Source organism: Astyanax mexicanus, chromosome 4 (genome assembly GCF_023375975.1).
Source record: "Astyanax mexicanus isolate ESR-SI-001 chromosome 4, AstMex3_surface, whole genome shotgun sequence".
NCBI classification, from domain to species: Eukaryota; Metazoa; Chordata; class Actinopteri; order Characiformes; family Acestrorhamphidae; genus Astyanax; species Astyanax mexicanus.
In genome coordinates, this window is record NC_064411.1 from 40,273,069 (window position 1) to 40,289,503 (window position 16,435).

The 16,435-nt window shown below is 41.9% G+C and overlaps 1 protein-coding gene across 4 annotated transcripts in view; it reads right to left on the bottom strand.

Annotated features, from left to right (window-relative positions):
• The window catches only part of bbs9 (Bardet-Biedl syndrome 9), a 208,329-nt gene that overhangs the window by 56,449 nt on the left and 135,445 nt on the right, over positions 1-16,435 (bottom strand). For all 4 annotated transcript variants that reach the window (XM_022679101.2, XM_022679100.2, XM_022679102.2 and 1 more), the window contains one exon: positions 14,314-14,439. In XM_022679101.2, the coding sequence (XP_022534822.2) occupies positions 14,314-14,439 (126 nt within the window). The remainder of the gene's footprint in view (positions 1-14,313; positions 14,440-16,435) is intronic.

Here is a 16,435-nt window from a genome sequence, read left to right on the forward strand (position 1 = left end):
TGGTTGCTAAATGATGGCTAGGAGGTTTCTAAAGTGTTTCTAAGTGGTTGGTTAGTAGTGCAATGTTATACCTGATGGTTGCCCAGCTGTTGTCAAGAGGTTGCTGTGGTAACCCCATGTGGTTGGTTGGGTGTTACTAGTGTATCACTGACTAGGTTAAAAACCAATTCTGTTGTCAAATGCAAAGTTTTCTGTCGTGAAAGTTTTCCCACTTTGGATATCATTTTGCTTTACTTAAATGTGTGTTTTTTGTGCCTTGGTTTTGTTGTTTTATTTAGACCATAACCCCTGGTTCACACTTCGCAAATTAAACCTGGTTTTCCAGTTGACAACTGTTTTTTGTAGCTCGCCGACAAAAAAACCCACTCTCTGCTTTCGCTGAGCGATCTCTCAGTTATGCAGTGTGAACTGAACGACATGACGACTCAAAAAGTTTAAATGTGCTTTAATAAATAAATGATTTTCTTTCTTGTAAATTTGTATTGCTTTTTTGGCACAGATTTTTGTAACATATTCATTTGTATGGGAAACAAAAAAAAATGGCGCTGTGCAGTAGATAAAAAAAAACTACACACAAGCCCAAATCACACAATATACTTACGTGTATAGCTTTAACAGCATAGTTTTGCAATGTTCAACCAATATGAACTTTTTCTCTGGCTCATAATAAATGTTTTATTCCCATTTGGAAGCCTAGGTTTAAGCAAGAACCAGTTTTAGTGGACTTGAAAAGAGTGTGAACATGGTGGTATGAATGCCGGAGATCATATTCCTCGATCGCATTGCGATGATAGATAATCAGCTCATGTCTGTCAGTTCATGCACCAGAAATGGACAGCTATTATTGGGCAGTTCAGATGGATGTGCTGACCTGCATAGAAGGGCCTGCTGTTCTGCCGTGGTCAACAGGAATATTCAGGAAGTGGGATTAGCGGACAATGACAATCTAGATCAGATAGAGTGGGCTGAGTGGGTCTGGTCTTTCTAAACACACTAAGGCCCCCAGCCCAGTTCATTCCCATCCAAACTGCTCACTTCACTGTCAGTGCACAGTGTGTGTGTGTGTGTGTGTGTGTGTGTGTGTGTGTGTGTGTGTTAAGCTGTGGAGCAGTGGAACTGTGCTCTCTGAAATGATGGTGCACCTTTCAGTACTTTTGGGATGAGGTGGGGAGTTGGGGAAGAAGTGGGGTGGTGATCATCCAACATTCTGACCTCATTAATGCTTGTGTGCTGCTCAAAAATCTAGTAGAAAGGCTACCCGGCACAGTAGAGACCATTACTTTATACATTATATTTTAGATTCTTCAAAGTAGGCACCTATTGCTTACATGAGAGCTTTGCAAGTCTTGTCATTTTCTCAGACTTTGAGGTAGTTTATAAGTAGGATATTTTTAAGTGCAGTCGCAAAGACCATGAAAATGGTTATGATGAAACTGGCTCTCATCAGGGCCTCCCCAGAAAAGGAAAACCAAAAGTTAGCTCTGTTTTACAGGACAGGTTCAACAGAGTTACCAGCGTCAGAAACTGCAAGTTAACAGAATCCAATTTAACAGCACCTAAATGCTTCTTTACAGAGAATTTGGTTTGGTTTTGGTTTGTTGAGCAGGTTTAATTTACTACATGATTCCTTATGTGTTCCTTCACAGTCTGAATGACTTCAGTATTCATTTACACTGGTCACGATCATTACCACCCACTGCACTGTCCACTATGAGTGGTAACGCCTTCTATGATGTTTTCCTGATAAACATATGACTTTGTGATTCAGCGAACGTTAAATAACTGCTGTACATCTTCGGAAACAGAATGTCCCGTCCATCTGACACCAACTATCAAGCCTTGCTCGAATTTCTATTAATCACACCGCCTTGCCTTTTGCACAATGGCCAGTGTTTAGGTCTCACTTACAAAATTATCACACCTCACAACGTATACAGGTGTTGGGATTCTCAACCATCACCTGAGGTAACACTTAATGATCAATGATCATACTGCTATCCCCTGACTATATAATTTCTTTGAATGTATAGACTTTTATACAGAATATTATATATTACATAATAATAATAATAATAATAATAATAATAACAATAATAATAATAGTAGTTTATATGAAGAGTTCTGAAAGCTTAATCCACAAGTGTAACTGACTCTCTATGTTTATATGTGTGTGAGTGTGTGTGTGTGAGTCTGTGTTCACTCGTTCCGGCAGTTCCTCACAGAGCTCTCTGTCACACTGGCTGGTGGCAGCCTGCCACTGGAGCTCTGACGGTTTTCCTGGCGAATATTTCTCTCCAGTGTTGGACGCGTGTGCTGCCCAGTACAGAAGAACGCAGGTTTGAACAGTCTGACATAGATAGATCTAATTAATTAATGCAATTAAAAACATCTGTCGACAGCCCAGCCATCAACACCCTTTTCGCTCTGCGGTTTCTCTGAGGAAAGGTGGGGGGGTTAAGGGGGGGGCTACCTGGAAATGTATCTAATTTCCATCCTTCAATATTTTGAATGGAACGGGGCCCAGCTTTTACAAGGTAACGAAGGGGACTAATCACATCTGTACACACGAACAGATACACTTCTGTCCAGCCTGAGCACGAAAAAACAGGAGGGAGGGGCGAGGGAGGGAGAAAAAAAAAGAGAGAGAGAGAGAGAGAGAGAGAGAGAGAGAGTAGTAGTAGTAATCTCTCCTCCACGCAAATCCCAAGTCCTCCCAATTTTGTGGTTCAGTACGCATGAGACCTTTGACCTTTGGCAGCTGCCGAATGCGAATACAGTAAAACCCTAAACACCGTACACACACACACACACACACACACACATAAACTACAGCCATAGCTGTGAGCCAACCCCTCCACACACACATACACACACACACACACACACACTCCATACACCCTCATAACCTCCACAACCAAGAACAGCTGTGAAGAGGCTCAAACACACACACCGACCCCACTGACCCCCCACACTCTGCAGCCCGTGTTCAAACTTACAGCAACTGACAGCAGAACAACCTGCCCCTCTCAGCTGCTGACCTCCACACTGACCCCCCCCCCACCCCACACACACTTACACACACACACCTAATCACACACACACACACACACACTGATCAGTAGAGAAAAGACACATCCACACTGTCAACGCCGACCATCAGCAGAGGCAGAGAAAACGAGAGACAGAGATACAGGGAAAGGAATGGAGAAAGGATGAGAAAAAAAGAGAAAGAGAGGAGGGGATGAAATGGAGAGAGGAGAATTTAAAGAGGAGACGAAATAAAATAGAGACAGAAGAGAATAGAAAAGAGAGAAGGCAAGAGAAATAGGGAAAATAAAGAAAGAGGGTGAGGAAATAGAGAGGCTGTGGGATAAAACAGAGAGATAAAATAAAGGGGACAAATAGAGAGGGGTCATAATTGAGTGAGAAACAGTGGGATTAAAAAAAAGAAAATGCGCGAAAGAGAGTGAGGGGAAAGAAAAAAACAGAAAAGGGACAAAAGATGGAGAGAATGAGGTGAAGAAAAAAGGGGGATGAAAAAGAGAGGCAAAGAGAGATGGAAATGAAAGATATAAATAAAAATGAAGGGCTACAAATTTGAGAAAAGGGAGAGAGAGAGAGACAAAGAAAGGGAAAAGAGGGACAGAAAAAGGAAGAGGAAAAGACAGAAAGACAAAGAGAAATTGAGAGGAAAAAAGACAAATCGATGTGAGATGAGCGATAGAGGAAAAGTGAGAGAGGGGAGAAAGAGAGTATGTATGAGGGATGGAGAGCACATATGTTAGTCATTGAACGTGGTGGATGTGTGTGTGTGTGTGTGTGTGTGTGAAAGGTATATTTTACAGTTCATTGCTTCCTTCTCTCAGAATTAAAGGCCTCTTGTTAAAAGCAAAACTAGTGGAAGGAAAGCAGCTTTTATTACTGAGCAAACTCCCGGCCTCTGTCTAGGGCCCACTTCCCAATCAGCCTGTTTTGTTTTAGTAAGGGATACGGCCCGCTCTGGGCCCGGCCGCTGTGTGTGTGTGTGAGATCTGTGCTGGTCTGAGGAGAGTCTGGATGTGGAGAGGTTGAAGGTTCAGTCATCAGGAGCGGCGGAGCGGCTCTCACTGCACTTCCACTTGTATTATTTTCAGAGGAACAGGACCTGATTAATGCAGCAAGAAACACTGTTGGTGAAGGGACACACACACACACACACACACACACCTTGCTTCACACAGCCTGCAGCTATACTGAGATCACACACAGGACAGACAGACCAGAGGAAGAGAAGAGAGAGGCAAAGAAAACACACAGAAAGGGTAAGAGAGCAAATAAGAAGGAACAAGAAGTGGAGAAATAAAACGAGTAGAGGAAATTGAAAAAGAGAGCAAAAAGAGTGAAGACAGAAAGAAAAAAGAGCAATGAAAGAAAGCAAGTGTAGGAGGAAAGAAAAATAAAGGAGGAAAGGAATTTGAGACAGAGAGAAAAATTAAAAAGAAGAAATCAGAAAAAATATGTACAGAAAACCAAAAAAAGGGGAGAGAAGGGAGTGAAGGAAGACAACAAAGAGAGAAAAAAAATGGTAGAAAGGAGCAAAAAGAGAGAATAAAATATAAAAATAAGTGTGAAAAAACGGAGAGAGAAAAATGGAGGAAGAAAAGATTAAGAGAGAACAAATGAGAAAGAGGAGAATTTTGATAGAAAATAGCATAAAAGAAGAACATAATAAAAGACAAAAAGAAAGAAAGAAATAAAGAAAGAAAGCAAACATGGTACATGGAAACATGGTATGGAAAAAAGAAAAGAGAAGAAAAAGACAAAAAAATAAAAGAAAATAAAATGAATAAATGAAAAAAAGAGAGTATGAATAAAGATTGAGAATACAAGCTCAAGGAAAGAAAATGAGAGAGAAGAAATAAAAAAGAGAGGAAACAAGCTGATCAGAAGAAAGGAAAAAGTAAGAAAGAAAGAAAGACGTAGAGAAAAAAACTGAAAGAGTGTAAAAAGAAAAGGAACAGAAAAAGAGGAAGAAATAAGAGTGAAAAGAAAGAAAAAAAATGAACAGAGAAAATAATCTAAGAAAAAGGATAAGAGGAAAAATAGACAAAGAGTGTGTGTGTGTGTGAGTGTGTGTGTGTGTGTGTGTGTGTGAGTGTGTGAGAATGTGTGTGTGTAAAGGCCTGCGCTCTGATAGCCATCATAAGCTCCCGCTGCCTCCTCTGGAACTCCCGCTCTCACTTAATGAGCTTTTAATGGGACCTGCGGACAGAGTGGGACGGCCGCACTGATCTGCTCCGATATCAGAGGGCAAAAACATTAGGCTGCGTTCCAGGAAAACATACGGAGCCTGTCCCGGGACACACCGGCCGACTGTCCGCGTCTCAGACACCAGCTCAATCACTGCTAGCATCAGCTCACAATTTCAACGCCTTCATCTGATACAACATTCCAGAAACATGACCAAAACATTACGGCAGTATAGTAAACATACAGCGAATCAGGCCTAATCACGAGGGGACGTAATCTGCAATAATCTACAGCCTGGACAGTCAGGGACCGGTCATGTACACCCTACAAGGAAGGTCTCACACTGTTAGCATGAGCTAATGCTGACCTTCCAAAGGCAAGCATGAGATAAGCGCGATCCGGCCAGTTCCACTTTATTAGAAACACTTTATTAGGTCCACCAGCTGGCGTTGAGGACTGTAGTCAAATCTGTTGCGCTGGCAAGCTTTTAGCAATTGACCCAAAAGTCACCAAAAGTCAATTCATGACCCTTAGACCATAGTTACCCTTGGGTGAGTGATTTTGACATGGAAAAGTCAGAATATTACCCAACCAAATTGTGAAAAGAGTGATGGAGAAGTGTTGCTGAGATACATTGTAAGAATAATGATTAACTTTTTGTACACTAATGGAATCCGATTACCCAGTATGCTATACTTAAGAAATTACTATTCTATTATCACCTACTATTGGTTGCCAATGACTGGAAAAGACTCAAATGGTTCAATCATGATTAGGGCTGCAACTAATGATTATTTTGGTAGTCGACTAATCTATTTTTTCGATTAGTCGATTAGTCAACGATTATTTCTGCCATCACTAAAAACAGCAGAGCATGAGATTTAAATGGCATTTAAATATCTGAAGGTTATTTAAACGTGAAAAGTACTGATATTTAGTGATTAAATATGTAATCTGTTGTGTTTGGGCACTTCTGGAGACACAAACCAAGTTGATTGTAAACTGTGTGAGCAAACCATTTACCCATCTCCCATTGTGCTTCCTTCCCAGCACTTTGTGTAATGCGGCACTGTTACAAATGAATGATTAGTTGACAATGAAATTTGTATTCGACAAATTTAAATAACCAACATTGTCGATTATATCGACTAATCGTTGCAGCCCAAATCATGATGTACAGTTGCTTTATGCCTGGCACACACTACTTCTTTTGAGTCAACAGGTTGTTACGCTTTTTAAACTACACGATTGGTAGTGCTGGACTCAAGTCTTTCAGTCGGTGTGGCTTTCACAGTACATGACTGATGTACTGATCTACTGTGATGGCAACATGAGGTCAAGAAATACATGCTTTTTCACCTTGGAAGATTTGCAGACTTATCTGGCTGGTCTGGCATGCTTTGAAAAGAGAACAGGAAAATCTAACAATGCCGTGCAGAACATACACTGGTTTGACATGTGGTTCTTTCTATACCTGATCCTATCGGCAGAAGATATGTCTCATCAATAAAGGAGAGGTTTGAGTCATACCTTAAAGGTGTTATTGTTTGAAGGGGGGCTGGTAGAAGCTTTAAGCAACCCTGTGGAGAACATGAATGCTCTTCAATAGGGTGCCAGGGATTCCCAGAGTGATTTCATCCTGAAGGTATTCGCAAGGTATTTATTTTAAGTGTCAGAAGTTGGGCTCAAATTTGGATGTTCAGACCTCTTAAACAATGAAATCAAAATTCTTTCTCTAAGTGATCGCTTTGGTAGAAGGTATTCACTGCTCTTAACTCACAGTCGCCAACTGGTCAAGATATTAAACCTGCTAGATGTTTGCCAAGAAACTGAAGTTTTTTACAGCACTTCACACTATACGACTGAACAAGTTGCCAACTGAAAAAACAGGCAAATTGTGTAGTGTGAACTAGGCATTAGACATTCTGATATGATGAATGGCAAAGCTTGTCTGAACAATGGCTTTGAACTGCACCCCTGAACTGTCTGAAGCATTTGTGCAGCCAGAAATTAACTTTGTCGGGGGTCCTGGCATTGAGACATCAACCTTAAGCTCAATACGTAGATCATTGCTCTTCTTGCCCTTTTGAAAGACGTTGGATGGAAACCTGCTTAATGTTTCTGCCTTGCTGAGAATGGTTCACCCCCTAATAATATGTGGTTCCAACGTCATAATCTGCCAGATGATGAATGAGATACACAGTGGCTGATAATCTGTGCATCAACAGATGGGCTCCAGTCGACAACAAGCGCAAAATCATGTGGCACTGTTCCAGTTGGAAACAGCCAGCGCTAGAGGTTCAATCTGTGAGCCTCTTCACTTGTAACTGGCTCACGTGTCTCATTTTTCAGATCAGACGATCCCCCTCATCCTCCAGCAAACAACTAAGTGTCTTAGCAGACATGTGCGTAAAATACGAGCCTCAGAGCACAAAGCGATCGGCCAAGGTCGAAAGTGTTTGGCAGGCAGACAACAGCATCTCCCTGCGAGGAGCTCCGTGTACCTGCTAACTCCAACCACCCCCCCCAACCCGCCACCCCAGCTACAACAGCTTGGTCATAAAACACAAGTCTCGGGTAGACACTTCCCCTCTTGGCGTTAGCCTCTCCGTCTAGCATCTGTTTTGGTGTAAGCTCCCTTTCACTTCCCTATCGCTCCCTGGAGAGTTCTGCAGACGATTAACAACTGGAACAGACAACACTGATTTCTGTGATAGCCACACAAGCTTCTACTTAAGTGTTCCAGTGCTGAAAATATCCATTGTCCCTCTCAAGGTCCAGATCTTGCATGCCAAAAGACAAGCTAATCCCGAAATCCATCATTTTTTTGGAGACCTCTCCACCATGCACCTGAACTTGGTTCAGGTTTGCATCTTCGATGAGTTGTCATACAATCAAGAACTTAAGGTAAGTTTAAAAATGGAACAGACTTACCCCACAGAATTCTTGCAAACATGAACTTAACTTGATAACAGTCAAAATAAGAGTCTCCACCACAAGTCTGTGGTTTGCAATCACCTTGCACTGACAGTGAACACATGGTTTCATATCTGTAGGTAAAGGTACAAATATACTGGGTTGGTTTACCGTATGGCTCAGTTCAGCTTAAAGTTCTGTGCATTCTTTCTTCTATAGGGATAGCTCTACGATTCCAAAGCTTCATCATAGGAGGCAACTCTTGAAAGTTCTCAGAAGATAAGTCTTTTCAACAGAGGTCAGGTTTGAGTCAAACCTCAAAGGTTTGATTGTTTAAGGGGGTTGGAAGAAGCTTTGAGCAACCCTTTAGAGAATGTGAATGCTCCTCAAGAGGGTGCCAGGTATTCCCAAAGTGATTTCCTCCCCAGAAGGTAATTGCAAGGTAAGTGTCAGGAGTTGGCCTTAAAACTCAAATGCGCAGAACTTTTGAAATCCCAATTTTCTTTAGCAAAATTGTGGTTTAAGAATTAAGGAGAACCAGGACCTAGACAAAAAGAATAGGACCTGGACCTGGAGCCAAAGATTGGGCTGTGGACACAAACCCAAAGAATGAGAACTAGATCTGAACCCAAAGAATTGGACTTAGACCCAAATGATAGAACCTTGACCTGGACCCAAAGAATGGGACCTAGACCTGAATCCAAAGAATGGGAGCTGGACCTGGGCAAAAAGAATGGTACTTGGACCCAAAGAATGGGTCATAGACCTGGACCCAAAAAATGAAACCTGGACGTGTATCCAAAAAATGAAACCTGGACCTGGATCCAAAAAAATGGACCTGAACATGGATCCAAAAAATGGACCTGAACCTGGATCTAAATTGGGACCTGGACCTGGACTTGGACCAGACCCAAAGAAAGAGACCTGGACCCAAAACTGTGACCTGTTTCAGTGTGTATCCTTTGGAACACTCCTGCTTCCTCCCCTTAATACCTGGACACCGGACATGTGGACCAGACATTAGGAAAACATTCCAGTTGCCATTCAAAGGATGTGAAGCTACATAGGACAAGTTATGTTTGATGCCTCAAAGTAGACGTAGCTGTTGCACGTCATCCTGGAATCATCCCTCACAAACACCAGCAAATACCTTCCGAGACCTAGTCTCTTCGCTCTGCTGGTGGTACTGGAATCGCAGGTGGGCTTTGTGTGTATGTGTCTGTGATGGTTGGGGGGGGGGGGTGGGTGGATGAGACTGAATGAAAAAGACACTCTCTCTTTCATCTCCGTTTCATCTTTCTTTCATGTGTTCTGCCCAAGGAGCGCAACAACTCTTATCCAAAGCCACTGTTTGAAGCCTTTCAACTCCATTAGAGATGCTTCCTGCCTGTCCTGCAACCTGTTAGGTAGTTCCTTCTCCCTAATTATCTTTATGTCAGCAAAGACAAGCACTGTCTGCGTTGGGAAAAGGGGAAACGTGTGAAATTCTTTTTTTTTTTTAGATCATTCACTCTCTGATGGGTGGGTGGGTTGCTATGGGGGGTTGTGAAGGGCAAGTCCAGACAGATAGTCGTCTCTCTTAAAAGGCCATAAAACCACGCTGGTCTCGTCTGAAGATCTGCATTACAAACAAGACTAATTAGGGATTAATTGTTTCCGTTTTTGCTTTTCCCTTGTGTTCCTAGTCAGAGGCGGAGCCGGTTACAAGTTGTCTGAGGCTTTCTGGCTCTTCTCAGTTCTTTTGAGGGGGTGATCTTTGCTTTTTGGCACAGGTGGGATCCAAAAAGGAAGCGAAGCTGTTTGGACAGTCTGCTCTGTGGAAGATGGCGTACGCTGCAGGCTCAAGCACTTGCACTGATTTGTCGATTTGTACTTTATCATCTGGACTCAAGCCATCAGGCTTTTCAAGGACCTGTAGGAAGCTTATAAATCTGCACCTGCAGGTTGATGGGTATAAAATAAACGCCAAAAAAACATGACTTAACCGTAACCTCGGCCTTAACTTGGTTGACTGGTCATGCATTTTTTTTTGTGATTATTACTTGATGACATCATGCTATTAAGCAACGGTCTATTCACCTTTTATTTTAAGCAATTATTTTTTATTTTTCACATTCATTTTTTTAAAGTTTAAGGCAAACAAAACAAAGAAATACATACAGATGCAAACCAAAAAGTTATACAATTGCATTTGTTCCTTTTGTTGATTTATGGAAGATAAATGCTGAACCTGGTAGAGCATAAAAGTGCACAACATCTAGTGATGCATATAGTCAGTTCCAGCTAAATTCATAAAAGCTCCACATTCGCCAACATCTGAAAGCTTGCACAAAACCCATTTAAGTGAATGGCAGGGGAATAGGCCCATTATGAAACTCTTTTGCTGGTTTGCTGGGTGGCCTAACGTTTAAAAGCCCTCTTCCATAGCCACTGAAGGGTCACCACCTCCAAAGCATCTTAATGCAGCCTATATAAGAGTGTTATGAACTGGATGATCACTCGACATGATCCGATACACTGCCGTTCAGGTCTCCGGAGGTCTTTCATCCACTGATACTGGATACGTAGCTGATAAATTCCAATACATGACAGTTTGAAACCCAATCTGCTGTTAAGTGGACCCATTTGGCCTTGAGTGGAGCCAGGCCTGATTCCGCACTATCCCGGTAGAAGGATTTATTTATCTTCTGATTTTGCTTTTACCTTTTTGTGAAAAATGAAGCCGCCTGTCTGCTGGATGTGTAATCGGATTTAAAACTTGGCCCGGGTCCCTCTGCGGCCGATTCCTGGTTCGTATTAAAGCGACGCACAATTGCATCACCGCCGGCGACCTGTGTGGCATAGCCTCTAATTGGCCTCACCGAGGGAAGTGCACTTGTTTTGAATGTTTGTTTTTCTTTTTATTTTGTTTGCTTTGCTTTAATTGGCTTCTTTTGGCGAGCTGCACGTTGCCGATACGCACATGCGGGTAACGTTTACGCTGGGGCACTGTTTTGTGTGGGTTTGTGTTTGTAGGGCCTTAATGATCCAGTGTCGCCCTACCTCCTCCACCTCTCGAGTGCCGTGCTGCTCGTTAGCTGTGACGCCTGGGTGGATTAACTACATTAAGGCATGTGGACCGAGCCTGTTCAAACGTGCGCGCACACACACACACACACATACACATCTGTGTTTTCCACATTTCCAAACTCTTGCAGAATTCCCAGGCAACCACATTTGTCAATTTGTGGAACTACAGCAAAGCTTGAAGTTCTAAACCATAAAGAAAGCGTTGAAGGAACCTACATTCAACAGTATAAGATGTGGCTTTGAAACAAAAACCAACACACTGGCTGTCTCCAAACTCCAATTACAGGGATTTTTGGTGTTCTAAGTGAAAGCAATGGTTATTTGCTTGATTTATTACGGTTATATGTTGTAAAACTACAGTAGGCACAGCTTAATTGTTATTCAACTTAAATTCTTCTTCTATTTTATGAATATTACATTAAATTAGAAGTGTGACATGCACTCAACAATCGAATTACAGCAAAAAAAATCTCACAATTTTGTCAGTAATCTGATCAATGTCTTTACAGGCACCTGGATAGTCAGGTAAATTGAAAGAAGTCTTGTTTAACATTGTTGAATTACTACTTTGCTACCAGCCAATACTCTAACTGAGAATGATAAAATGATAAAGTAAACTTCAAATATAAGTATTTTTAGTAAGAGTATGCATGTGCTGAGAAATCCAATTACTAGGTTAAATTCCAGCTCTCTTTATTGGATTTCCTAATCAAATTTCTAAGCCATATTAGCGCATATTAAAGCTCTGATTGTTTCAACTCCAGATATATATTTTTAAGTATTTCTTCCTAACAGGCATGAATGTGGTTCAAAGGTTTGTGCACTATTCTACTGTCACAATGATACACATGCACTAGAAACATTCAATCAACTACCACAGGGTACCACTGCAACTACTGGACAACACCCAGGCAACCACCTGAAATACCACCAACCAGCTTGCTAGTAACGCCACATAAACCACCTAGGACATCACAGCAGTCACCTAGAAACTTCACAAGAATTACTTTGCAGCAACACCATTGTAACCACCTGCGACACCACTGCAACCATCTAGCAACTGCAACAAACACCTAAACTGCCACATCAACAGCCATAGCAACCACCCAGAATACCCTAGCAACCCCCCAAAATATAACTGCAAACCCATATGCTAAACAGTTTAATCTGCGATTCTGTGTTTTTTCAATAGTGTAAATCCAGGGCTGTATCCAGATGTGCAGCAGAACTGGACGGCCCCTGACTGCCATTAGAACTTATAATTGGCGTCAATAACTTATAATTATAACTCGGTGTAATATTTTTGTTCGTGCACACACTGGTGCACATACGGTCATTAGCGGTAGGCCATTTCCATTCTGTTCAAAGATTCTTCCAGAAATGCAAAACTTACTAAAACTCACGTGTGGGAAGCAAGTAATTTAAGCATTTAACCTAAATGGGCAATTACAAAGTACACACACACACACACATGCAAAGCTCAATCACTACCCGGTCCAAGAACAGGATACTGTACTGGCCTGTAAAAATACTTTAAAAGTAATACCATCTGAGTTATGCGTTAAATGTGTGAAACAGAAAGGCCTTTATATGTAAATTAATACATTTTCTGGTTCATGAATTTTCCAAAAAGAAATTAATTAACAAAACTAAATTTAATAATAAATAACATTACCTCCTGCTATCAGCCATTAAAACAGCTTTAGTAAAAAACACCGACTCCGTTGGTTGCACATGCCAAACAATGAATTCAATTGTGAGCGTTTTGCCACTTTTGAGGAGCATGTGAGCAAGTGGTGCGTTTCCAAGCCCATAACCTCACCTCCGCCATGCAGCTGCTTACCGTGGTCAAAGTTTAACTTGGTTCAACATGGTTTACTTGGTATCGCGGCAGAAAACGCATGCCATGAACTCACGCGACCAGGGAAAATGTAGTAAAACCAATAAAATCCACAGACAAGTGACTAATATTAATGATTAGGGGACAACCTTAGCTTTACATCACTTCCCTACACTTATATAGAGATAACAGGAGAAGGACACGTATCATAGCCTTATTCTGATATTGAGAGACAGGTATAGGTCTACGTAGAGGTTGTAGCCACTCAAAACTACAAAACTATGGTTGCAGACATGACAGTTTTTTAGAAAACTCCACCTATTGTCAGCAGACGACACTCGGCAGCAGCACAGCAGAGGGGAAAGCCTAAGCCAAACTCTAACCTGGTAGAAGAGTTGGAAGCGGAAATCCAACAATCCAACAAGAACCAAAATGTCGTGGTTAGACGACTGCTTCAGAAAGTCTCCAAAACAACACACAAGCAACAAAAGCGACATACAATTCCAGCAGGACCATAGTCATTCACATACTCCTGCGGCTTTATCAAGTGCTTGCCTAAAAGACACAAATTCTATGCCATGGCCAGCTGCATCACCAGATCTATCCTCGATTAAAAACACTGCAATATCCTTGAACGTCCATGAATACTCAAGCTGCATGGGATGGATATCGCCGGAAACCATTAGGAACCTCTACATCTTCATTCTGAGACGTCTGGCATGTTGCATTACACATGCGTCACACACTATTTCTGTACGTGTAGCTCAATTTCTAACACTGCAATTTGACAGACTTCCTCTGGGTGCATTTTTTGTTTGTGAAGATAAGTGTCATTTTTGCATACCAAAGATTAAAGAGCGCTCTCTAGTGGGTAGCTTACTTGTAAGCATGCTTCAACTTCTAAGTGGCTCAACGTCTGCTCAGGTACACACAGCTAAGGCACACAGCTTTAATTCATTTGATCAAAAACAACAAAAAAGTAGATCTGGAGCACGGCGGCAAAATCTCGGGTTTGATAATGGCCGGAAAAATTGCAATTCACCAGCTATTATGCCCAATCAGGTCTTGAGGGAGGAGAGTAGAACCAGATGGACCGGCACGGGTTGCATGAACACACAGGGCAACGCGGTGCCCCAGGACCTGGAGCAGCAAACCACAGCAGAGGCACGCTGCAAGAAACAGAGCCTCCAGCTGCACTGGGAGGCGGGGGGATGTGGTGGGTTTTACCGTTTCTCTCGTGATACACGAGAGGGCCTTACCTGTCTTGCTCTTCACTTTTTTGGAGGGCTGCTTCTTCTTGATGAACTTGGCGGTGGCCTCCTGCTGTAAGGCAGGGTCCTCCTCCTCCTGCTCAGCGATGGGCTCCGGGATGGTCTCACAGGCAGCTGGGGGAACGTGCAGACACTGTTAGCACACAGCAATTCCACAAAAATGCACTCAGTCAGCCAAGACATCTTTGGTGAGGTCTGCTTCTTTGGTTTTGCACCAAAGAGCTGGGAGCATAATGTAGCTTACAAGCAGAGACCACTGCTGTGCTTAAGTACTAAAATGCTGTACCTGTATCTACTGAAGTAATACGTTTTTCCTACTTTCACTTTTACTTCACTACATATTTTCAGTTTCTCTGATTTTGTTATTTATAGGTATATGTTTGAGTAAAATTAACATTGTTGTTTTATTCTATAAACTACGGACAACATTTCTCTCAAATTCCAAATTAAATAAAATTAAAAGATTGTAATTCAGAGCATTTATTTGCGGAAAATGAAAAATGGATGAAATAAGAAAAAAGATGCAGAGCTTTCAGACCTCAAATAACGTTTTAAAGTTTTAAGAGTTCAGAAATCAATATTTGGTGGAATAACACTGGTTTTTAATCACAGTTTTCATGCATCTTGGCATGTTCTCCTCCACCAGTCTTACACACTGATTTTGGATAACTTTATGCCACTCCTGGTGCAAAACTTCAAGCAGTTCAGCTTGGTTTGATGGCTTGTGATCATCCATTGTGATCATGTGCAAATGTGTACAGACTAGAGGTGTATGAAAATATTGATAAATTGGAAAAGTATTGCAATATTATGTTTGTGTTATGAGATCGATTCCTAAATCAGTGGCAAACAATAATTCTTTTTGCTGTGTGTTTAAACCCCAAACTTATTATAACACTTTATGCATACAATGGTGTCTTTATATATTATTACATTACATTAAATGACATTACATTACATTTAGCGGACGCTTTTATCCAAAGTGACTTAAAAAAAATGATGTATTTTTAGCAATAGAGGACATAGAAGGACATGACGGTCACATTTTCCGGCAGGGCCTAAAAGAGGCCAAAGGAAAATAATGGGATAGAGGAGTGAAGGAGGGGAAGAAGGAAATGAGGTTAGAAGTAGTTAGTGTGTTAGAGGTGTTAGGAGAATAGGTGTTCTTTGAAGAGCTCTGTCTTCAGGAGTTTCTTAAAGGTAGCGACGGACTTTAATACAATTCGAATAAAACATTTTTTTTTTTACAATATATTAAATCAATCAATCGTAAAAATTTGTATGTATCATACTGTGTATGATATAGCAAATTCTTGCCAATACAAACAATCCAGGCTTTTGTTCTTGTATCTTCGCATCTGCAAAGGGGGAACCGACTCCACACTAATGTTTAGGCGTGTCATAAAAGTTCCTGTATGTGTAGCATGTAGGTGTCCCAATATTTTAGTTCATACGGTGCATCTAAGCCCCGCGAGCTGTCCCAACAGCAAGTCCCCGGACTGCGTCTGCTGGTCTCCATCAGTGGGATTTGAGGATCAGCCAGCATTAGGGGCCCTGGGGCGGGTGGGCTTATGAATCGGACTCCTTGTGTCGCCCCCTCCTGTCCTGCTTTCCCTCCTTCCCTCCCACAATCCCTTAGGTTGTTTCCATTCACCACGGCACTTTCAGCACACATCCTCGAACATGCTAACTCTGCTGGCGCGAGCTCTGCTTTTCCTCCGGGCAGATTAGGATAATCCAGCTCTAATATTTATCCATTCAGTGAAGCCAATCTGCTCTGCAAGAGCGTCCGTACGCCTGTAACGGCCAGCGGTTAGCTTTGGTCAATGCTGGCTGTTTTTTTTTTTCTCTCAGGCTTGACATTTGAAACATGATACACACGCACACTTCATAACGCTGGTGTTTTCATAGGCTCATAATCTGGGGGTCTAGTTGTGCTGTAGCAGGTCAGGATCACCTTCTACCTGGACTGTATCAACATGAGGAGGAAAGTAGCCCCTTTGGCTATGATAACACGGTCATACATGACTATTTAAAACTGTAGCTGATGTTTTGTGTAACTGTCTAGAAGGTGTCAGGGTTGGGGTTGAGAAAGCTGGTGTTGTTGGCC